Genomic DNA, 24,073 nt, shown 5'->3' on the forward strand with positions numbered 1-24,073 from the left:
TTAACAGTTACACTATTTAAATATGGATGGCGTTGTAGACCATGCATTTATGTGTGTGTCATATAACCTATAACCTGGATATATTCTACATATATCCCCCTTTATAATTCAAATTTTTCTATAATTTTTTAATAACTTTTTCTACTGTGTTTACATGAAGTCTTAAAAATATTATCTGAAAATTATCTAGATGAATCATCATATAATTTTATCTTTTATCTAGATATATTCAAAACGAAATCATCTTTATCTTATCTAAGATAAATTTATATATTTTTATCTTATCTTTATCTAGCTAATTTTAAAATCATCTATGCACAACACTGGTTATTTCTTTGCGTTTTACATTGATAATTGCTAGAGTTGTGGCAGATAAATATGTGTCATGCATGCACATGATGAGGTACTACTGGTGAAGAATGTCTCGACAGATTCTCGCACATTCTCAAGAAACGATATAAATTATTGTTAAATTACAAACTAGCACCGCGGTTTTGTAACATGCTCCAGACAATGGAAGCGATAATACTTGGCTCGAGTCTCGAGTCTGTCGTATTTTACATCCTGGTTTATGCTGATTGTACATCTCTTGGTACATAACCAGTTGAAAATCACCAGCCATAGATCGCGAAGAAGTCGTGACACCTTTCGAGATTTATCTGCGAGATTATTGCGAGATTAGCCGTTGATCGGCGATACCCTCGGGATTATGTTCCGCACTCCACGTGTGTGGTTAAACCGGCGCGACCGCGATAGGCGATTACAGCTGTTAATATCCGTGTCAGTTGCCGAAATACCCGACGCAGTCCTTGCGAATATACCTGCCGGTTTGTCGGGCGCGTGTATAAACGCTGATCGAAAATAGAAATAGCGCTATACTTAGCCGGCCTACACTCGGTATCTGGCTAAAAAGCTCAAGACTTTTCGTCCACGCGCGTTTCGAGCACGCCGACTTCCTCTTTCGATTTTACGGCGCGTGAAATAGCTCGGCGAAACAATGGACGGAGGCGTGGAAATTCTCCGACCGTTTTAGTGCGTGCGAGAAACGAAAGATAGCGAGGACGATTCGCCATTCGAAAATCTTGACGTTACCATTCGATCTAGTATTATAAAGTAACATTTACACAGGAGCAACTCATTCTCTCCAACTTTGTAACGTTTAAAAGAAAATATATACGTACAATACGGCGAGTGCGATAATTATCCGAGAAGGGCGTGACGCATTCGATGCGTCTGGCCGAAATTAAATAGACGCTGAAATTGAATAGATATAGACAGTGGTTTCCAGTTGCCAAGATCTCTGGTATCAACGAACTCTGCGACCGAAATTTGCTGAAATGCTTCTTGGTACACCTTCGAAGATACAATGCGGCCGTTAAGAGAGCACGCTTATTATTACAACTGACAGATGTTACCAAAATTCACATGCATCACATCTGACGGCTGAAATAACAGAAATCCGATTGTTTTATCGGATCGGCGCCGTGACTTCTGTTTATTATATACCGTTCCCATTATTCGTTCTCTCGCGTGTCCGCATTCTCTCTGACATTTTGATAATTATACGCGGATACCTTATTTCCGCATTAGTGTGCAAAAGTTCATAGGTACACACACACGGTACTCACCTATTTCGAGAAACTTTTGGCCATGCGCCATGTCGAATCGCCGACGCTATTATGCGACCTAGAGTTCACTTAATGTCTTAAAGTTCGTCCGTGGACTTTTGTTTTCTTGAAAATATTTGCTGTCAATCAAACGCCAGATTGTGTCCCGTGGCTTATTTTTCTACGAAACCATTTCCGCGATTTTACCCAATACAGTATGCGACTGAATTGGTGAATTCATTGACAAATGTCCAGAACAGTCAATTATTAATAATTACTTAAACCTTTTAAAAATCAAAGTCACTGATTGACACTAGGATTACTTTGGCTTATGAAATTGACGTATGATTATGCAACGTTACAATGTCTTCACTTATTTCGTGCAATCGTCACGTCTAGATAGAATCGACAATACTCGTAATCAGACGTAGGCTCCGATCGAAAATGCGTAATCAACATGAATTTGCATTTAAAGCTGGAACGAACGTATTTAAATACGATGAAAGTCTTAACTGGCGTTTAGATAATCAAGGTCTCAATCGTTCTCTTCCTTGTAGCGATGCTAGCCCATAAGCGAGACGAGGCGGCGAGCAGTTGAAGTGGTTAAAAATGTCGCAACAGCATCCGTCGAGGCCACCCGGAGGAGGCCATGTACCTCCGGGTGGTTGGTCTGGGCGACCTAATGCGCCGAGTCCCTTCAGGCCCGCTTCGCCGTACACGCCGTCGTCATCGCCGCATCCGCAAGGGCGGCTCCACCGTGGGCCTCCGACTCCGGTCCATCCAGCTCATCCCATGTCGCCGCTCGTCTATCCCGGAATAATAATGCATCCGATGAGCCCGGTGCCGATCGGGATGCCAATCTCACCCGGGATGTCGCCTGTCTTCGGCTGCCCGACTTCCGGTTACATCCAGTGCCCAAGGCCACGGTGGCCTTCGCCGATTCCTATGGGTAGCCAAGCGCCAAGGCCATTCATACCGACGCAGGTATGTATTCTTGCAGCATGAAGGATGACAGATCGATAGTAATGTGTCGGTGATATGTGTCCACATTGCGTGTTGCAGTACTTGTCGGATTGTTTAGACTCGAGTATCCTCAGTGCTCAAGTGATTCAATGAAACGCGAACAAATAGTCACGTTAAGGTGCATTTAAATATAATAGATGTAAAAGTAACAAATGTACAGTTTTGAATACACTTTGAAGGACGTCCCCTGATCTGTTTCCTTTAAACCAGTGTAATAGAAGGAAATGCGAGTGCATTAACGCTAAGATGTCTTTTCTTCCTAATTTACAGAGCTCTTTCAGAAGCGATTCGGCATCACCGTTACCATGCGCCCCGCCGGAATATCTGATAACACCCTACAGACCCGGCGATTACGAGTATATTGGCGTACCCTTGGACCATACGCAGACGGACGAGGAAAGCAGTGGTCCCAGCACAGCCGAGATCATCGCCAGTCAGAGTCAAGATTACGTGGATGAAAAACTCGCCGAGTATCAAGCCACGATCCAACAACTGCAGGGTAAGTTTTGCAAAGTCCAGGGGAATCGATTCGTTTTGCGATGGAATCGTATCGGTCACGTTACAGAACGGGCTATCATTAAACCCTCACTCATTCTCCTATAAAATCCCTAATTATAGACTATCTCCCCATTCAAATCACGAAGCATTGTTGTGGCGCACGCAAATTTCGACCATAGGGATGTAAGTGCTGAGATTGCGTGGCGTGTCTGTATGCGTGTCGCAAGGAAACCACGACATTCTCGTCAATTTCCATCGGGAGTTTATTTCTCCTATAATCCTTTTGCGTTTTATCGACGAGGCTAATTTTGATATCTCGCGGAAATGGATACGTTGATACCTTGATTCCGTGCAAACGAAACGTGGCTCATCGGTATTTTGAAAAGGATAAGATAACATAATCGGAATTGAGATTGAAATTATGAAAGAATCGCCGCTTTGAAAGAAAGCGCAAGTTTTACTAATCACTTAAAGCGAAGCGAAGACGTACGTATACAGATTTGGCAAATAAGATCCAGATTTGACGCAAAAAAGACATAAAAGGAGGACACGTCGGATACCCGCGGATGCTGTCATGATGTGTGCATTCGCAGGATCGTAATTCGTCTGCGCTCATTGCGCAACGGGCCGCGACGACGTCGCGTCGCGCGTTTCGCATACCCGTCGAATCGAACTGTGGCGCAAGGGAAAATAGGATAGAATCCGCGGAGACGTGAACGAGTTATAAATAGACGTGACGAACACCTGCCGCGCCGTTCGCAATCGTTACGTTCGCTTTTCCTGTCAGAGACACCTCGCTGTCGGCCCCGCTGGACGAATCACCTTACCGATAGATTGATAGCGTAACGTTTACAGACCATCCTCGATTCGTATATACAGCATGTCCCAGAAAGCGTGCTCCGAATATCCAACTTGGTCGGTTCGAACGTGTCATCGAAATTCTTTTAGACAACAACAGAAACGTCAATTTCTCACGTAAGAACGGCGTGGTTTTGTATATATTTAAAACGCTATTTAAATTCCCCGCTATATTAATAATGTTTTGGCGGAATGAGGATAATTGAAATTTAGCTATTAATAGACACGCTCATTAAATTTTGCGTGCTGCGCGTCTTTGCGTGATGTGCTTCACGCGCGTTAAATAAATCTTGCGACTTCCTGCGAGATAAATACGCGCGAAACTGACATATCCCGTCGGCCGATTAAATTCAACACTGGGTAACTCGATTTGCAAGCTGATGATCGCAGGCTAGATATCGCGTGCCCGATTAAGATGCGGGATGCTTCGTAATTGCGGGGACCGCTTTGCTGCAGATTACAACGTGTCGGAACGACTCGCGCGCGAATGGAGCTGACGAGTAGCTCGTGACATTAATGAACGTGTTAAGGAAATCATATCGCTATTACACCGATTATTAGCGAAAAGGATCACTTGTTAGAAGCAACGTGACTATGGACAATCGCACGGTGATTCTCACAATCTGCGAAATGATCGTCCCTCTCGCACGTGGTTGCCTAAATGCATTCTAACTACGCGCGTGGCTTCATTTAATCTCTTCCCATATTTACATTATGCATATAGTAATCGGGTATATTTGCGTAATACATTAATATAGGGTTATTTGAATTTTTGGATCAGTCCCACCTGAGATTTACAGTTTGTTTTGATACTTTGAGTGTATTTGTGTCTCTTAAGACCTTTAATCTCCTTTATCGCGCCGCGGTGTCAAACGGACTTAGACTACTCCAGTTTCGTCTCCCGACGCTGATATTTATTTCACTGTATCTTAACTCCGACTCGGCAGGGATTAACAAAGACTCTGTAAAGCCCGTATCAGGCTGCGGATTGAGATTGAGATTAGATTGAAATTTGGGCCCATGAGAGTAAAAGTTACTAAACTTGAGATTAGTGAACTTTACTGCGCGATTGGTCAAATTTCAATCCAATCCCAATCTCAATCCGTAGTCTGATACGGGCTTAAGAGAAGCCGTGAAAAACTTTAATGAACTTCCACCACTTTCCAGCAATTCTTTCAACTCATTGTTCTTTAGAAAACTGAACATTTTTGAACAATATTTCAGAGAAAGATTTTCAGAGAAAGATTTCTGCACACACACATCTTGTACATTTATTATATCAAAGGGGCCTCTCATTATCACGAATATAATAACATCTATCTATATATTATACCGAATCACACATGCCATAACACTTGCTTTATAACCGCATAATCATCGATTAATTCGAGTCGTCCGAAGTTTCCCCTCGTGAGAGAAGCAGCACCTGAAGCGACCGCATTGACGGCCGACAGGCTAGTCAATCTGCCGGCTGGCACCGTAGGTTGATCGAGCGGGCCTTGGCGTAAGGGCTAGGAAAGAAGAGCGGGGTAAAGGGATTTAATCGAGGGAGAAAAATACGAGAAATCCAGGACACACCGCGAGTTCTTGTTCGGGTTTGCCTTCGGTGCCGGTCGTCTTCGTTGTCCCATGTCGGGCCGTGTCGCGTCATCGTCGCGAGCAAGTGGGAATGGCGGCGGTACGAGGTGGAGGAGACCGAAGGAGGAGGTCTCGACAGGCCGGTAGTATCGAACCGGCGCCCGTCGCGCACGGCCATACCGTATACATTCCGTATTCGTACATTCCATGCGCGCGCCTCCAACGCGAGCTAGACGTAGGTGCGCACTCCGCTGTCATGGGTGCTGACAGAAAATCAGCCCGGGATCTACTCGCGGGCAGGATCGCAGTCCGCTGATACGATTGATAGGACGACTTGACGCGTCTGTGACTACTCGCGCGCTCTAAATAATCATTGACACGGGGCAGGTGACGCGAATGCGGCATATGCAACCCAGTGCATGGGGTGTGGTGTCGGGAGAACAGGTGTTGGGCTAGCAGAGTTCTCGGGTAGAAAATTCAGACGAGGGGGGGAGAGGGAAGGGATAGAGGGGGGAAGAACCGGGCTGGCGTGCGGACTCGATGAGCGAGACGTGCCGGCCGATGATCCCGGGCGAGAACGATGAAGTAAAAGGACAAACAGCACTTGGAATATGTCGGGAACGACACCACCCAGAGGTGGTCCGACTCCGCCGAGGGTGGACAGCCCTGGCGGTGGCGGTGCCGAGGGTGGCGGCAGTCCGAGAACGCCACGTGGTAGCCGGCTGCGGGACCGAGTGAGCTTTTTCGAACAGGTCTGGTCGGCCGGACGTAGTCCTGGCGCCGAGGAGCTCCCGGAGGACAGAGCGCCTTTCCGCTCGCCGGCGCATCGACGACCGTCTTCGAGGGCGAGTGACTCTTCGTTCGAGGAGAGCTTCGAGCGGCTGGTGGAGGAGGGCGAGCTGAATGGCGCCAAAGTCGTGAAATTTGAGAAGATCACCGTGCGAAAAAGCGTACGTGCGATCAGTTCGGATAGCACGGACAACGGCGACACCGCGGTTGTTCAGCAACGTGCCTTGACAGAGTCAAGTAGGACTCCTAGTGAGGAGCGCGTCCTCGAGGACTCGGCCTATCAAAGTCATAGCCACGGCGTGCAGAGTCACGGCAGCAAGTCCAGTTCGGTCACCTCTTTCACGAGGTTCCCCTCGGAGGAGAGCCTGTCGCAGAGGAGATGCAGCAGTCCACGGCTTCAGCAATTAGGCCCGGACGAACGGCCACCCTCGGAGTGGTACGCGGAATATCGCAGTCAGAGCTTCCAGAATGTCGCCGCGAGAATTGAATACGTGCGCAGCCGAAGCGAATACGATGCACACATCGCCGAGATCAAAGGTACAGGTGTCGCCTGAAAATCAAGAATCTGGGCTGCTCTGTCGATTCTCACTCGTTATCTTCCACGTCGTCTCGATGTTTCCGATGTTCGCGCCGGCCGGCGAGACTCGCCGGCGACAGTCGTTCTTGTCGAGTACCACAAATTTTCGCACACTCAAGTATCGATATTCACAATGAAAACAAATACTTTACAGACGGCTGTTGCTGATGATTAGTGGTTTAATAATTGCAATTATTGATCCGCAACACATTCCGCATTCGATTAGAAAGGAGATCTCGTTGTCAGTGTACACGTTCAGCTGACAAGCGAATTTTGCAAAGAGCATTTTGCGAATCTTGCAATTCTTAAGACATTCGTTTAGACTGCCAGGAATTAAACATTTTTCATTGATAATCGTACGTATGTTATCGCGGTTTAATCGCAGATAACGCTGATACAGAGATACCCGCAGAGCGAAGATATCTCTTCCTAGAAAGTATAGAGTGCAACAAACTTGCTGAGATGTTTTTCTTTTACATCCGTCAAACTATATAGATGAAAACATCTCTATAATCATTTATGGGGCCATTGCACAACGTCGCCACTCAAGCTGCGTATAGAACTTAATGCGTCTCGTAACGCGCGCTAGTATAATAGTTAACGATGACGATAGAGTAGGAACCTCGGTTCAAGGCTAGCCTTCTATCTCAATCTACATCTTTTATCCGTTCTCTTGTTCCTCTAGAGACCTTTTACACGAAATACGAAGAGAAATTCTGCGACCATATAACGTCAATAATAAAAGTGAATGCACTCTTGAGACGTATGGATATGAAACCACAAGCAAAACTCAGGATTAAATGGTTACAGTTGGCGGTGAGAATGCGAGCCAAAGTATTTTCACACTGTTGGTCACTTCTTGCGCGTTCGTGGCAAAAGTTCTGTCGTCGCAAAATACCATCGGATGATGGATTAATCGAGTCGTCAAATTTCGAGGAGCGGGCTCGTTGATGAGAGAGAGAGCCCGTGTCCACGTGCGCATTCGAAATGCACGTATTCTCGGGCGTATGCAGCGAAAGGTTGATTGTCCGTCGTATTAATGACAGCAAAATCAAGAACTCCCGCGGACGAGTTTGTTCCATAGCGCTTTCGCATACTGCGATTTTCATAGTTTGCCTGACAGGCCACGTGCGCGTTCTACAACATGCGATCTTACCTCATCGTTTGTGAAACATCAATTATCAAGCAATTAAGAAACAATTTCACGTGCAAATATAGAACTAATGGGACTAATGAAGAGCGATACGACCATATTAATGAGCCTTAAACTTAAATGGTCAAAGTTCTATTTGCAACAAGGAGTCCTGCGTTTGATTTTTGAAATCAAAATTTTTACCAACAACAAGTACTCGTTAAAGAAGAGCCTATTTCAGATTTGTTTCCGAGTTTCAAATTCATTTCTACGTGCAAAACTATTTCATTTCAAAGAACTTAATTAATAGAACTTTCCGTGCTAATAGGATACACAATACTTATCATTTCCAACTTTACACGCATGTGTTGTGTCGCAATCTTTGTTTTTGTCACGATTGTATTTATCAGGATATTTATTAATATTATCTATATGATATCATATCGATCAATGAATATTTGACACGCTAAGCTTCAAATTAAATGCCAAACGGCACCTTTCCATAAAGACTCATAGATATATTTGTACGTCTGATAAATCGCTCGAGTTATCGTATGAATGTCAAGGCTACGCTCGGTTATCTCTCATCTCAGGGCTGGCTTTTCGATTGGTGTACGGAGTTAAAACAGTTTTACTGGTCAGACGCGAAGTAGGTCAACGGTTGACGATCAGTCTCAGATAGGATTGTTGTCGGAAAAAAAAGGCTAAAGGCTTCTCTACCATAACAATGTAATATGCTTTAATCATGACAGATCTAGCTTTCAGCACAATAGAGATAATCTTATATGATTGTTTAAATGCTCTCGAGGTCTGTTGAACAACTTTTTCGGAACTTTGAATGCACATACATGTCTATGTATTTATATATAGCAATTTCAGCGATGATTAAGAAATAAATGTTTTGCAGATTTTATGTGCAATGGATTTCTAATGAAATTTTAACTACTTCACTTTTATTCCTTAGCAACGGATTCATCGACTGTTAGTTTTTATGACAAAGTTTACAGTAATCGTTAATTAATGCTGCAATTCTAAACAAAATCGTAAGACTCGTAACTTGTTCTCGTAAGACTCGTAAGGACTTACGGCGTCGACTACAATTCTATGTATATCGTAAGACGTACGATGACTCGTAAATATCTACGATTTCTCGTAAATTTTATGGCTAGCAAGAAGCTGTCTGTAAAGTTATTGTTTTAAAGTTTAATAAGTATTTTCAGTGTTATTATTATACATAATGAACCCAAACATGAACGTATTATATATTGGACTATTAATTGAAGAAGAATACAACAGGTAATGTAAGAAAAATATATTAATCATTAATGTCACTGATTATAACCTAACAGATGCTGGTACAGAATTGTAGTTTACGTTAAACTGTAACTCTGCTTTCTACGATTGCTTCGTAAGCTACGATTTTACGATTTATTCATAAATTTGCTTAGAATTGCACCATTAGTAAGACAGGATTTGAATAAAATGTTTGGCTTTAATAATCGCAAATCTAGTAAAAAAGATAATTGTAGCAATATTTGAATATATCAATATCTAAGGAAAGTAGAATAATTAATATAATTTTCTAACATAAAATTGGCATAAATGTTTGAAGGAAATAGATTATATCACGAATTACACGAATTACATTACGAGAATTACATTACGAATGTAATGTAACAAATGGCTTTGTTGGTTTCCTGCATTTTCTCACAAGAGAAAACTAATAAAAAAATTTGCAACCATCATTCAGTGCAATGCATTTTCTAGCGACAATTATTGAGCGATGTTTTCTTGGAAGCACAGTTAGTTATATCGATCTTCACGAACGACATAATTTACATAGAAATAATGATTTATAACTATAAATTATCGTTCTCCATTCCATAAAAAATTTTGCTCGTTTTCTGTCAGCTATAATTAATTGCTTCGCTGAACGCGAAAACGCTCTCTTAATTTCCGTTTTGCGTTTACACGCCCCATAAAATTTCTCTCCAAGTTAATCTCGTGAAACGCGTTAATTTTTTTTTTTATTATCGAATCATGAATATGCATAGAGAAACATAATTCTGATATACGAAAATATTTTCGCGCTTGTATCTGTCGAGCAATGCAAGCATAACGAATAGTAAAACGTAAGATAATGTATCGCGATTAACATACATTCGTAAACGTATCCAACTCGAAATGAATGTTGTATCATAGTTTCCTTCCTCTTCTCTCATTCAACGCTCTTGCGATTGCCGCTTATTTAAATTTAACAATCACCACAATTGCACAATGTGTCGTCAAAGTACTCCAATGGCAGAATTTCTAATGGAAAGTCACCATAAGAATAGCGTATACCAAGCTGTACGATTTGTTTGACCACTTTTCTCTCTCTCTCTCTTTCATAATTTATCCCGTCTCATCCGAGGAGACGTAGTCTGACCTCATCCTCGAGAACTTGTCCCACTTTACTGGTTCCCTTTCCTCCTCTCCTTTGGAAACCGGACATCTCGGATGCTGCCGTCTTGTACGGCTGTCGTAATATTGGTCGGCGACTACAAACACGATCGCGAAATTATTTTATGGTATAAGCCTACTTGCGCAACGAAGAAGATTAGGATATCGCTGGCACAGAATCAGTGTTTCTGTGTCCCATACGTAAATATAAATAACGAGCGTCTGAATTCTCGACTTGCAATTTTTAATTTGAATTTTTAAAAAGTTAACAAATAATCCGCCAGTCAAATGTGTTGTGAGATGTTTGAAGATAATTACGTTATTACAAGATTCAAAATTGCTGTAATCGAAAAGAGTTGGGTGCTATAATATGTGGTAGACGTTTATTTCCTTCGGTACGCCAGCTCTGCAATTTATTCGCACAACAGCAACAATCAGGAAAGTTCATGAACTCTGGAATATCCTAAGTTTGAGATGAATCTACGCGTTCGGCTAACGTGTTGGTAGCTATCCGTGATACGTACACAGTTCACGAAACGGAGCACGCGACTGTCTCTGGTTGCTTTAAACGACCAATGTCTATTTACGTTTTCTTCCTCGTGCGACCGGTTGAACCATCACGACAAGCTACGGCGAGCGTGGCGAACGTTGAAAGCGATCTGACCTCCATGGGTTGATCGTTCCGGTTCAAAGTTTCCCTATCGACCTGTCTTATGTCGTTAGTCTTTCTTCTATCGGTCTGCTTTCTATACCCGCTCGCTTAAAAATAAATCGACTGCAGCCGAGAATCGGCTATACATAGCACAAATTTGTGAATAATAATCGGAGAAAGTGTAAGCCAATTTTGGCAGCGTTCGTAACATTGTTTAAATAATATGATAAATCGTCGTGTATTAAAACGAATTTATAATCAATTATTTTTAAAGTTATTGGAGTCACGGTATACAGAATGTTTCAAGTGTTAATTTTAATTTACATAAAAGACTGCAATAAATTTGAAACTTGAAGAAATAAAACTGTAAACCCAGATTTGTTAACATACTAACATCTGTATGATTGTACGAAATGTAAGTTTAATTATTTGCGAGTGTCTTTACGATATTACTTCTGAACTATTTGCCCTATAAGAAACAGAAAGGAGAAATAATAACGAATTGTAATGAAATTTTCTTAAAATTAATTGAAAAATATGATTTCGCAATTTACTTAGTTTCCTAATTCCGTGGGAAATCTATTGTTAAAATTGAGACACAAGTTTCAGAATACTCTGCATTCGTTCTGGTTCTTAACCCGTAAACTTTCGTCCGTCGTAAATACATAATGGTGGAAATTTCCTGTTGCTACGTTGATTTTTACAGCCGCACAGTTACCTTCCGTGACGCCGTATAATGAGATCCATTAATATACGGTTTAGCTTCTATCTTTGCTTATCTTTTTTCGGAACAGTTATTCACAGGCGGACACATGAACGAACGCACGAGTGCTCTGCCATCCGGCATCGTCACGAAAACTGAAGAAATCACGACATTTGATATAGAATCGGCTGGAATTAAACTTATGTAATCGATGTCTCGTATTTCTGCTTACAATGAAGATGCACTCATTCTCCAAGTACAGAATGATTTAAAATAATATCTAAGAGTTGATAAAGAATAACGAACTAATTTTGAAGAACCATTTTTGAAGAAATAAATCATATACGGTGGTATTTCTACTTTAACATTGTTTTTAATTCAAACAAAATTATGTAGGTGGTCCGGCACTGATAAGATTATATTTTCAAAAACCAAGCACTTTTTAAACAAATTTAAATTCAGGATTTATATATAGCAGCCAAGTTAAAAAAAACATAAAACGATTTCTGAAATCTTTATTTACGTAATAACATTAAATAATAATAAAAAAGTACGTAGGTAAAAAAAGTGGATAAAGATAGAAGCAAGGAAGAAATATAGATGACATTGACTCCGAGATAGCTGATTAATGTTACTCATACCCTGGTATCAATATTTCACGATCGATATCTCTCCAGTAATCGAATCTGTTACTGTTCGAAAAATATTTAGCATCGATGCAAATAAAAATGCGTGCGTGTGTCGCTAGTTTGGACGATTATGCGGGTAGCGGAGTCTCGCTCTCACAACACCGGTGACATAATCGCGGATCATCGTGTCCCAGAATCCTGAATGTTATTCACGAAGGCGAGAGTGGCGTGCGTTTCGGCAAATAACATTTCCGCTCGTTTAAAACAGTATTTATTTTGGATGTCGTTGGCGGGCGTGAGCGTTTGACAAACATCATACAAAATTCACTTTACGCGATGTAATTTTGGATATTTTCGAATGCGAGAATATATTTGGTGGACTTTTTCATGCGCATCATGCCTCCCGATCGGCTGAATTTAAAATTAGAAATGATACAAACCTCTTACAAACGGTTGAAATTACGCACTAGATTAAATGACGTCGTGCATTGTAAAAAACTAAAATGAATCATACGAATGAAGACTAAGCCTTAGCTTGTTGTAATCATAGTGTCGTATACAATTATATTTGAATATTATAATTAGACAATAAAGAATTTTAGTTACACTAACGATTATCTTTATTTAAAAAATTTTTAATATTAGAATCATTAGATAAATACTTGTTACGTTTAAAGTAATAATTTTTTAATCATTTTTAGAATATATTGGCTATTACATAAGATCATTTAAAATAAAAATAAGAGGACATAAGGGACATTCAGTTTCTCTAAATCTGTTGGACATACAAATTTGTCAATAATTATACACTTTCCAGGAAACGTTAACTTCATAAATTAGACACTGAGAAGTCAACTTGAAAGAAGATTATTATCATTAAAATCATTTGACTCGTAACGAAACTCTTTGTATTTCAAAAGTAGTACTTGAACTGCTAATAAGTTGATCTACGTTATTATTTTTTGATGTTTATGACAGTGCAGATGAAGGACTCTCGAAAATTGTGTAATCAAACGCGTCATAGACACTACGTCTAGTATTTTGCCGAACGATTTACCGTAACCGTGACACTCGCGATGAATGCTAATGAGAATGCGTGGGAATATCCTGCCTTTTCAATGTTACCGGGCTGCACCGTAACGCAACGTGATCTTCAACTTTCGCCCACGTCCCTGTGGCGATCAAACATCTACCGCGGATAAAGCGACGTTAAAGACGATAGATTTTTTACAGTTTCCCATATATCGCAAAGGTTCAATAGGTCAGTATTCTAGGCTGCTATCGCATGTCTATAAATTCTACGAATTTTCTTTATGCTCATTAAAACGTGCCATCTTCCATCGATTTTAATAATTAATATTTTACAATAAAAATTACTCTTCTTAGTTATTTTGTATAAGATCTATAATTATCGGATGCCCTTGTAAATGCAATTTTGCGAGTCAATAATTAGGAATAATTTTCGCTTTTAGCGAATATTACATCGCCTTTAACGTCTTCTTATCTTTATACGTACGCGCGAGTTTCAGAATACGTCCTCGTTATTCTTATCGAAAGGAGAATTAGTGACGCGTAATGTCGAAAAGAGCAAGAGCTCTTCTAATATCTTCTTAAATGAAACGCAACTGCGAATTGATTAAACTCGCAAATCTGTATCTCCGAAGGCAACATTCGCGTTTGCACAGTAAATTAACAAACTTGTATCAAGAAATCTGATTTATGCAACGTTGTTCAAATGTGCGTGAGATCAAACGAAAGAAAACCTTTGACGAGTCTCTGACTCGTAAATAAGAAGGACTGCATTGAATGAAGTGATGTGTTTTCGTTAATTGCAGACAATTTTGCTGATTGCTGACAGTCACATCGCGCGTTGAAATCCACCTCGTGTGTTCGCAAAAATGACCGCATTACGACACAGCGATATAATATATCGCGACGAGATCATGTGGAAGACTCGATGAAAAAGAACGTTGTTTCAAGGCAATGGTATTGGTGTCATCTACTGGTGACATCAAATGCCGTTTTATTTCGGGAACCGTATAAGATTTTTGCTTCCAGGAATCATCGTCATTTTGTAAGCGCACATGCGTCAGCGAATTAAAAAATCCGAATTGAAATTGCACACATTATGGCTCGAAATATTTGCATTGAAAGATAAATATCATCTTCGCATTTTTCACACACATAGGCGGATATAAAGGAGTTATAATCTAAAATAGATTGCACATTATTAGACATAAGTGAGATATTTTCGCATGAAAAATTTTCCAAAGGAACGTATAAGGTAAAAATAGCATGCGGAAAGAAGCTCGCATTTTGTAAAAGAGTATATGAAAATCTCTGTGCAATGAAAGCATAATATATTTCGCCTCGTCTGTCGACTTGTTCGATGATTAGTTTTTCCTCGTGCAGTCAGACCGTGTTAAGGACGTGCATATCGCGCAAATAATTTACGTGACAGATTAATGTTCACCTCGCGATCACGCGCCTCCGTGTGTACGCCAGTTATACATTCATTATCGCGCATATGCTTCGTAGTGTGACGGCACCATAACTATAGGATGGTATAGTAAAAGTGACGGCAGACTTAAAAATAAAACAGCGTTAATGTGTTTCGCATAATCCTTATAATTGATTTCGACGATTCGTAAATGCCCACGAGAAATCGCGAACGCTACTCGATGTGTACTTCTTCAGCTCGACGTTCATCATCCAATATACTCATCTGAATGAATAATTTATACCCGTTCTCTAAAAACACACATGCCGCCATTTCAAGAATCAGTTGTTTAATCTTGTGGAAATGTATTCCTTTTTTTTTCAATTAATTAATTTTTACAGCACAAATATTGATATTTGATTCTCGTTTCTTCTTTCAGACGAACAAGAACGTGTGCAGAAGAAAACCTTCATAAATTGGATCAATTCTCATCTGTCGAAGGTAAGCGTGTGTCGAGAAGTATTTTTTGTCATCGTCAGGAAACGTAATGAAACAGACATTCACATGCAGCAAATCGCGCCCTGATATCGTGCTTCATTTCGCCAGCGGGTACTTGATAACGATAACGATAACGCAACGTTAGTTCTCGATAGGCCGGCTCTAGTTCTTTTCTCATTCAAAGTTATGCAATGCTCTTCATCCTTACGTGACGCGTAATAAACGTGACGCGGGTTACTTCTCGTATCGTGCTATCGAAACTTGAACGGCTGATCTAGCCCGTACCTGGCTCTTGAATTTCCGATGCTCCCCTACTTCCGCATCCTTCAGAACTTGCCTTACTGCGGAAACTCCACTCGTCGTGACATGCATGCATCAAAGGCAACGAAGTTATTGAAGTCGAACGCCCTGCTCGTCCTCGCACCGAATAGCCGTTTTGGTAGAAAGATTGTGTATCGTCAAACGACGAACAAATAATGTTAATCTACGTAGCGCAGTTATTGATTCGAAAATCAAAACTATCGGGAAAACAATGAAAATGTTTAGTTTATTGTTATACAAATTATAATCAGCGTTGAATTTACTTAAAGACATTATATGTACCTATATTCTTCTATAAGCATTAAATATTAGATTATTAAAATATTAAATATGGTGTAAAAACTTGGTTGATTATTCATTGATTAATTAATTTCATCTATTTTTGAGTTAATTTTTAATTTAATGGTGATATATTCTTAAATGCTTTTGTATATACCTTTGAAATGGTGTACGTTTTGAAAGCTTTTTCATGAGATTTTTTTATTTGTATGTTTGAAGAACACATGATCCGTCGCGATTACATAATATATAAATATTCTTTTCTGTAGAGAGTTCCATCGCTTCATATTGACGATTTAATCGAGGATCTGAAAGATGGCACGCGACTTCTTGCGTTACTAGAAGTTCTTTCAGGGGAAAAACTGGTAATAAAATATTTGCGCTGTCATTTGTGAAATAAACATTAAAAATTAATCGTCTAAAGTGCGCGTAATCTTTCAGCCCGTAGAGAGAGGTCGTAATTTAAAGAGACCGCATTTCTTGAGTAACGCCAATACCGCGTTGCAATTTTTACAGAGCAAAAAAGTGAGTATTTTCGCTACTCTACCGGCAAATTGAGACAATCAATGTTCCATTTCTGATTTAACATTTTTTCTTGCAGATCAAATTAGTAAATATAAACTCGTCCGATTTGGTCGATGGACGACCGCCAGTAGTGTTGGGCCTAATATGGACTATCATCTTATATTTCCAGGTATTTAGCGTAATGTTCAGATATTTTAGTTATACGTAATGACAGTTATGTAAAAGAGCACCAGTATACCTAGTATGCGGTAGCTGCTTAAATATAGCGCTCGTATCACGTATCAAAGTACTTTAACAAATATGCAGCAGCACCACATTTTTCTACGCCGTAACAAGGATTTGTATTTTCTAATTTTCTTGCACAAGCTGTTAAGTGTTATTAAACTAAATTTTAATCCTGTGATATATTACATAATTCTATTCGCAAAGTAAAGTTTAAATTATGTTAATTGGGGTAAAAATTAAGTATCTTTTTCTACAAATCAAATAATTGGGATCGCTCGAATGAATTAATTCTCGTCGCGAGTAAAGTAAATCATGTTACTTTGCTAACCGTATGTATTCCAATAAACAAGCTACGATCGAAGGATCGCAAACGGGTGAGTAGTAAAAAAAAGCAAGATCGTGAATGCGATGAATGATTTTGTTCGTTCGAACAGAACAAGATGTATTGCACTTGCATGATATTGCGCATTCTATTATGCACGCTAGATTATCTTTAGGCTCTTGACAAGGAGAGAAAACATCGTACCAGTCCTCGACATCTTTTTTTAGATCGAAGAGAATACGAGAGCCCTCGAATATCTTGGACACACCTGGGGCAGTCAGAGCAGCCTCGAAAGTCTCGGCTCGGCGGCGAGCGAAAGGAAACGCATCAGCAGTGAAAAATGGAAGCAAAGCGCACGGAAAACGTTGCTTCAATGGGTCACCAACGCCTTGCCCAAGTCAGTATTCCGTCGAGTTACTATTTATATAATTATATAACATTTTCTGTTACTATACGACGTCGAAATGGATTTCTCAGGGACGTTGGTATTCAAGTTCGAGATTTCGGAGAAAGTTGGAGAGACGGAAATGCCTTCTTAGCCATCATCGATGCTATAAAGGCCAACTTAGTAAACATAGCAGCTATGAGAGAAGCATCGAACAAAGCTCGGCTGGAGACAGCCTTCCAGGTTGCCGAGATCGAACTAGGCATTGCCCGATTGTTGGATCCTGAAGATGTAGACGTACCGCAACCTGACGAAAAGTCTATCATGACATACGTCGCCCAATTTTTGCACAAATATCCGGAACCAGGAAATACGGCTCCTGATTCCTTCGCGGCTGTACAAGAAGAATACGACGGTCTACTTAAATGGCTAAATGAGAGAGTCAGGCATCTCGAACAACTTGATAGAACAAACGCCTATCCACAAAGTTATCCGGTACTTTCATAATATGACTTTAACCGATTGTAAATCTAATTTTTGATGAATTAATATGATTACATAAAAAGATTATTAAAATTAATGTTTTAAAAAACTTTATGATATTTTAAGGATTAGAAAGAGATACGAAAGTATGAATAAAAATTTGTTATTCCTTACATTCTTTTTTCAGGAATATATGCTGTTTAGAGCAGAGACTGATGAGAAATCAATTATATATAAAAAGATGCAAAGTTTGGTCGATACACCTAGTATGATAAGCATCACACGAGATTCTTGGAGACATATACAAATGTTGTGGCAGCAAATGGAACTCTTCGTAGGTTTTTCTGCAGTTTTTCTGCTCAACAAGCAGAATGTGAATTATATTGAAGCTCTTTTCAACAAGTGTCATTCTTTTCTAGATGCTGCACTGGCTCTGGTTGTTAGATTCAACATTGCCGGGAGAATTAGGAGAAGTCGGTAGATGGTTGGCGAGAGCCGAAGCTCTCTTACACTCGGACAATAATATACCGGAAGAAATGTCAGAAAACACAGCGAATATAATCTCGAGCAAGTTGGAAGATCATAAAAAATTCTTCCTCGATTTACCGACAATGACGGAGAAATTCCAACATGCCAAGAACTCACCGTTGGCGAGACAAGTTCGGCCTGAACAATTAGATAATATGTCCGCGCGCTTCGATAGCTTGCCCACTCGCGCCGCTAAGAGAAGAGTGAAATTAAAATTCTTAGAGCACAAATGTTGCCTGATTGCTTTCCTACATCTCGTTGAGACCAAACTGAAAGGCTGGAATGTCAAATACGGCACGGAGGAGAAAGTACATCAGATGTTAGACCAATATCGCAACTTTGTTTCACGAAATAGGATATTCCAGGAATTTCAGAAGGCTTATTTGGACATGCAGCAAGTTGCAGAGGAATACAAGCGTGACGGTGATATTGGTAAATAAAGATACCCCAGTTGGTTATTAGTTGATATACATTTAACTGCAATTACCAATAATGCGTTTACAGAATAATTAAATTGAGTGACTCTAGTTAATTCAAATATAATAAATTCTTTTTTATATTAAAATAGAATTCACTCATTACGCTCATAAATTCGTGCTTTTCAGATCGAGAAGAGAGCCTTAATATCGATCGCTTTATGCGCGAGACGGCCGAAAAATGGAAGAACGTGTCGATGGATCTGCGCTGCGCCCAAAGTATGCTTGAGGAAGTTGTCGCATATTGGCGTCGTTGGACCATCATTTCAGACGAATTCGAGGCATGGCTACATCGCGCTGAACCCGCCTTAAATCTTGCCGAAGAGGAAAGGATGGAGTTCTTTCAAGACATCAGCGTGTGGAAGGATAAACATCAGCAGTTATCGGATACTGTAAGCTTTCTGATTGCCACATCCGACGAAGCGGTCGCATTTCGCCTGAAGGAACGTTATACGAATCTGACAACAAGATGGGAACAGCTATTCCCAGAAGCCAAACAGTATATGCACGCAGGTGATCTCATTCGAACGAGAAAGGACTACAAGGCGGGAATAGAGACTCTGCAGAACTGGCTAAGAGACGCCGAGGTTGCCTTATCGACCACTGGATTGAGCTCTACGGAACGGATCAAGGCTTACGGAGAGAAATTACAGACTCTTCATAACGAAGTCGAGGGGATTGAAAATCTTTTCAAGAATATCAGTAAGAAATTCCAGACTCTTATCCAGGACTTGTCCCGCGATGAAGTTGACAAGATGATGAACACTCTGAAGAAGGAGAAAGAAGCGCTTGTTAAGGTACGTGCCTTAATACCGATGCAATTGCACTTATATCACCAATTATTGGTGCAACAAGAATCCCTAGAAGCAGGACAAAAGGAGATATCCGCGTGGCTAGATGAAGCCGAGAGTTTTCTGGCCAATATCAATCTCGCGGGTGGTAGAGATGCTGCTCTGGCTCAATTGGATCGTCATAAAGTCTTCTTTTCGAGGACGCTCTACTACAAATCCATGCTAGAGTCTAAGAACAAAGTGTTCGCTAATATCGTCAAGGCTGTGGACAGTCACGCCGACGTGGAAACTGCTGAAGGTGGAGCTACTTTAAGAGGACTCAACGATCGATTTGTTAAAGTCTCTCAAGCGGCACAAGTCTGGGAACAACGTTTGCAAGAGTCTGTGCGACGCTGGACAAAGTTTAAAGAATGCGAGCGGCAAATCTCCGAATGGCTCTCAGTTGCCGAGGCAATGATCAATGAGAAGCATATCGATAACCGTCAATCTGTTGAATATCATAAAAACTTCTTTGGTAAAGTTAAGGAAAAATGGATACAGGATCTCGTCAAGGCTGGTCAAGATCTTCGAAATGCATTACCAGTTGATCAGCAACTCTCCATCACAAACACAGTGGAGGCTCTTCAAAATCGTTGGAGAGAAGTACTGACCTTTGCGCCGCTTCATCTAATGAGACTCGAGTTCCGTCTAGATGAGGCTAGTTTTCTTCAATATCTCAAAGAAATCGAGATGGAGATCAATTCCGAGCAGCAAGCACTCATCAACAACGATGATGTAGACAGTATTCAGCAGCGTAACAGAGAATTTTTCGTGAACCGCGGCACCGTTCTCGAGGTTGAGCGTTGTCTACAGACTTTGAAGAAAATCAGCGATGCCTACAGCAAGCTCAAACCGAGAGACACCAGCCTTGCTGATGCTGCGCAAAATGCTGAACGTTTATGGGAAGAAACCGCGCAGAAAGTAGAGAACTTGAGGGAACAGTTGCGCGAAGTTCCACAACAATGGGCGACTTACAGACAGAAGTGAGCATTTGTTTAATTTTGCGTTATAAAGTGATATGTCAATTTTTTCCTTTAACTACTTGAAACTTTTGCAATTGATTCTAGGTTCGATGAAATGGTGCATTGGATGGACCATGTTGACAGCACGTTGAGAACTATTTTACACGAGGTCAATACTCTAGAAGAATTCGAGAAGGAGAAGACTATATTTCAGGTAAATATCAGTCAGTTTCATATGCAATTTTTCTATCATGTCATTGAAATATTTAAACATTTTACTTCGTCTTTTCCGCATTCTCTCTGGATAGCTTCAGACCTTGACGGTAAATATACGCGCACCTCTAGCTGTCCTTATTCCTCATAAGATTGCTCAAGAGTTCGATGGCGATTACTCTTGGAATAAAAACATTTTTAACGAATACCGATTAATCGAATTTGATCTATAAGCTAATAATTTCAAAATTTTTCTCTGAGGAACAGCATTTTCTTTATTGTCTGTCTTTCATCTCTTTCATCAACGGTTGATACATCGATTTAGTCACACGTAACAAATATCGCAAAAACGCTATTAACTGTTCACAGAAAATTTGCCGTGAAGCTGACAGCAAGCGTGAAGAAATGAAATGGCTAGTTCAAACTCTCGACAACCTAACATTGAATCGTTCGGACCGCGATGCACTTACAGCACAGCAGAATTTGGAACAACTGATAACTCGATATAAGAATCTGATACCGACGATCGAAATTACAATGACCAAGACAGACATCTATTCAAAGAGTTACACATATCGCAAAGAAGTACGCGAGGTGTGTACCTTATTGCGCAAGGTTCGCGAACAATCAAATGCTGAAGTCGCACCAGAGGTTCCTGAAAAATTACAAAGCGCAGTGGCTCATCAGGAATCCCGTCTTAATCAGTTAGAGCAACAGCGCGCGACCATTGTCAGTATGTTACAACGCGGCAAAGATCTTCTGAAAGATCAACACGCCCCGCCTTTCGTCTCTTCTGAAGTTCAGCAGTTGGAAGCCAACTGGAACGACACGTATGGTCAAAGTATGGAAACATTGAAGTCTTTGAGGGACTCGCAGAGACTTTGGAACACCTATCAAGAACAAAAGGAAGAGATTTTGAGATTGATCGCGCAAGCCGAGAAAGAACTGCGTCAAATCGAATTAGCATCTTATTACGATGCCGCTCAAGTATCTTCTGATCTGCAAAAGAAACAGGAATTCAATGCAAATCTGAGAAAATCAGCCGAGGAAATGATGAGGAAATTACGTGAAACATATACTAATCTTTCTCAAACGCTCACACCACCAAGCAAGAAAGAAATTCTGGAAAAGGAAGTGACGGAAACCGAACAGAAGATGGAGCACACACTGAAAATCGTGCGCGAGAAAGTTGTTTATCTTCAGGAACATAGCAATCGATGGAATAAATTTCAATCAAAGTTCACGGAGCTCCGATCCTGGATTCAACAAACTGCGCCCCAATCAGTCGCAGATATTGAAGATTCCACAGCCTGGCCTGAGGAACGAGTTCGTAAGACGGAAAATCTGCAGAAAGAGATAAAGGACAAGACGTCGATTTTACATACATTGGAAGACGAATCCCGGAAACTCATAAAAGGTAAATATACCATTTTTTGTTTGTTTAGATTAAATTAAAAACATATACAATTTTTGTTTTCCTGTCATATCATTTTGGTTATTTGCTATATGTATACATAATTTTTAGATAGGATATTTCTGCTATTCCTATCGTATAAATTCAGTGCTCGGAATTATTTGCACTTCTGGCCGGATTTTTGAGACAAACGCCTATTTTTGTCCCCTTGTCGCGCGCACTCCAGCGACGGTCAGTTTACTTCTCAATAGTGGGACGTGTATCAGGAGCAGCCCTGTTTCAAAAGCGCAGTATTATCATAGTTCCTCCAACATTTTTGAGAAACTGTTATAATGCTATACATGTTTTTTCAATTTATTTTAAAATACTTCTATTTAACTAATTATAATTGTAAACCCTGCTTAAAAGATTCGATAGAATTAAGAAAATGTCTATATAATTCTATCGTGTTGTTCATAAATATCCGATTTGTTGTCAGACATTTTTAATAAATGTTCTATCATTTTTGCTTCCTCGTAGAGGAAGCTTTGTTTTCGTGAAAAAATTTTTTTTCCAGTTTTCTTTGAAAACATGTTTAGAATGTTCTAAAACGTCAAAAAAACACATTCAGAAAAATGTCAGTATGTATGTATGTATGTATGTATGTATGTATGTATGTATGTCTGTATGTATCCTTACAACGTGACTCTAAATAACTTTTTAAATATGTAAGATGGAGAAAAATGTTAAACATGAAAGTTGTACGGTTTCAAGCAATGCATTACATAGTAATATAAATATGACCTTGAACAACTTCCTCAAGGTCACGTAAAGATGACCTTGAAATTTTTAAATGGAACCCCTTTTTTTAATACATATTCTTATAGCTTACCTCAAGAGCTTTCCAAAACACTAAATACATTATATTTTCGTTAGGTACTTTCGGAGTTATGTGCTTTTGAATTGTTTCGTGAAAAAATTTTTTTCCAGTTTTCTTTGAAAACATATTTAGAATGTTCCAAAACGTCTAAAAATCACATTCAGAAAAATTTTGGTATGTATGTATGTATGTATGTATGTATGTGTGTATGTATGTATATATGTATGTTTGTACGTATCCTTATAAGGTAACTTTAAATAACTTTTTAAATATGTAAGATGGAGAAAAATGTTAAACATGAAAGTTGTACGGTTTTAAGTAGTGCATAACATAGTAATATAAATATGACCTTGAACAGCTTCCTCAAGGACACGTAAAGATCACCTTGTTAAATATGTAAGATTGAAAAAAGTGTTAAACATGAAAGTTGTACGGTTTCAAGTAATGCATTACATAGTAATATAAATATGACCTTGAACAGCTTTCTCAAGGTCACGTAAAGATCACCTTGAAATTTTTAAATGGAAACCCGTTTTTTTAATGCATATTCTTATAGCTTATCTCAAGAGCTTTCCAAAACACTATAATAAAGTATATTTTCGTTAGGTACTTTCGGAGTTATGTGCTTTTGAATTGTTTTTGAAAAATGTCTGTGGTGGTTGTAACTATCGCAAATTATCTTTAATAATGATTTCCAAAAATTTCAAATGTCTATAACTCAAGAACTAATTAGTTCTTGAGTTATAGACAAGAACTAATTAATCATATTTTAATGAATCATATATGAAATTTTTATAGAAAAAACTGAAGAACAATATAATATAT

The 24,073-nt window shown here is 39.8% G+C and overlaps 1 protein-coding gene across 6 annotated transcripts in view; it reads left to right on the top strand.

Annotated features, from left to right (window-relative positions):
• Positions 1-24,073, top strand: part of LOC105560327 (nesprin-1) — a 106,821-nt gene that overhangs the window by 3,160 nt on the left and 79,588 nt on the right. For 3 of the 6 annotated variants that reach the window (XM_012009352.1, XM_012009353.1, XM_012009354.1), the window contains exons 1-12: positions 6,065-6,890; positions 15,368-15,429; positions 16,296-16,391; positions 16,468-16,551; positions 16,628-16,720; positions 17,326-17,495; positions 17,576-17,978; positions 18,154-18,300; positions 18,386-18,926; positions 19,100-20,783; positions 20,868-20,976; positions 21,345-22,392. In XM_012009352.1, coding sequence (XP_011864742.1) covers positions 6,176-6,890; positions 15,368-15,429; positions 16,296-16,391; positions 16,468-16,551; positions 16,628-16,720; positions 17,326-17,495; positions 17,576-17,978; positions 18,154-18,300; positions 18,386-18,926; positions 19,100-20,783; positions 20,868-20,976; positions 21,345-22,392 — 5,152 coding nt within the window. In that variant the 5' untranslated portion in view covers positions 6,065-6,175. Of the gene's footprint in view, positions 1-2,164; positions 2,592-2,900; positions 3,130-5,143; positions 6,891-15,367; positions 15,430-16,295; positions 16,392-16,467; positions 16,552-16,627; positions 16,721-17,325; positions 17,496-17,575; positions 17,979-18,153; positions 18,301-18,385; positions 18,927-19,099; positions 20,784-20,867; positions 20,977-21,344; positions 22,393-24,073 lie in introns of those variants that run through there. The other 3 variants (XM_012009355.1, XM_012009357.1, XM_012009356.1) reach the window with 3 other exon arrangements.

Source organism: Vollenhovia emeryi, unplaced genomic scaffold (assembly GCF_000949405.1).
Source record: "Vollenhovia emeryi isolate VEMERY1.0 unplaced genomic scaffold, V.emery_V1.0 DF939233.1, whole genome shotgun sequence".
NCBI classification, from domain to species: domain Eukaryota; kingdom Metazoa; phylum Arthropoda; class Insecta; order Hymenoptera; family Formicidae; genus Vollenhovia; species Vollenhovia emeryi.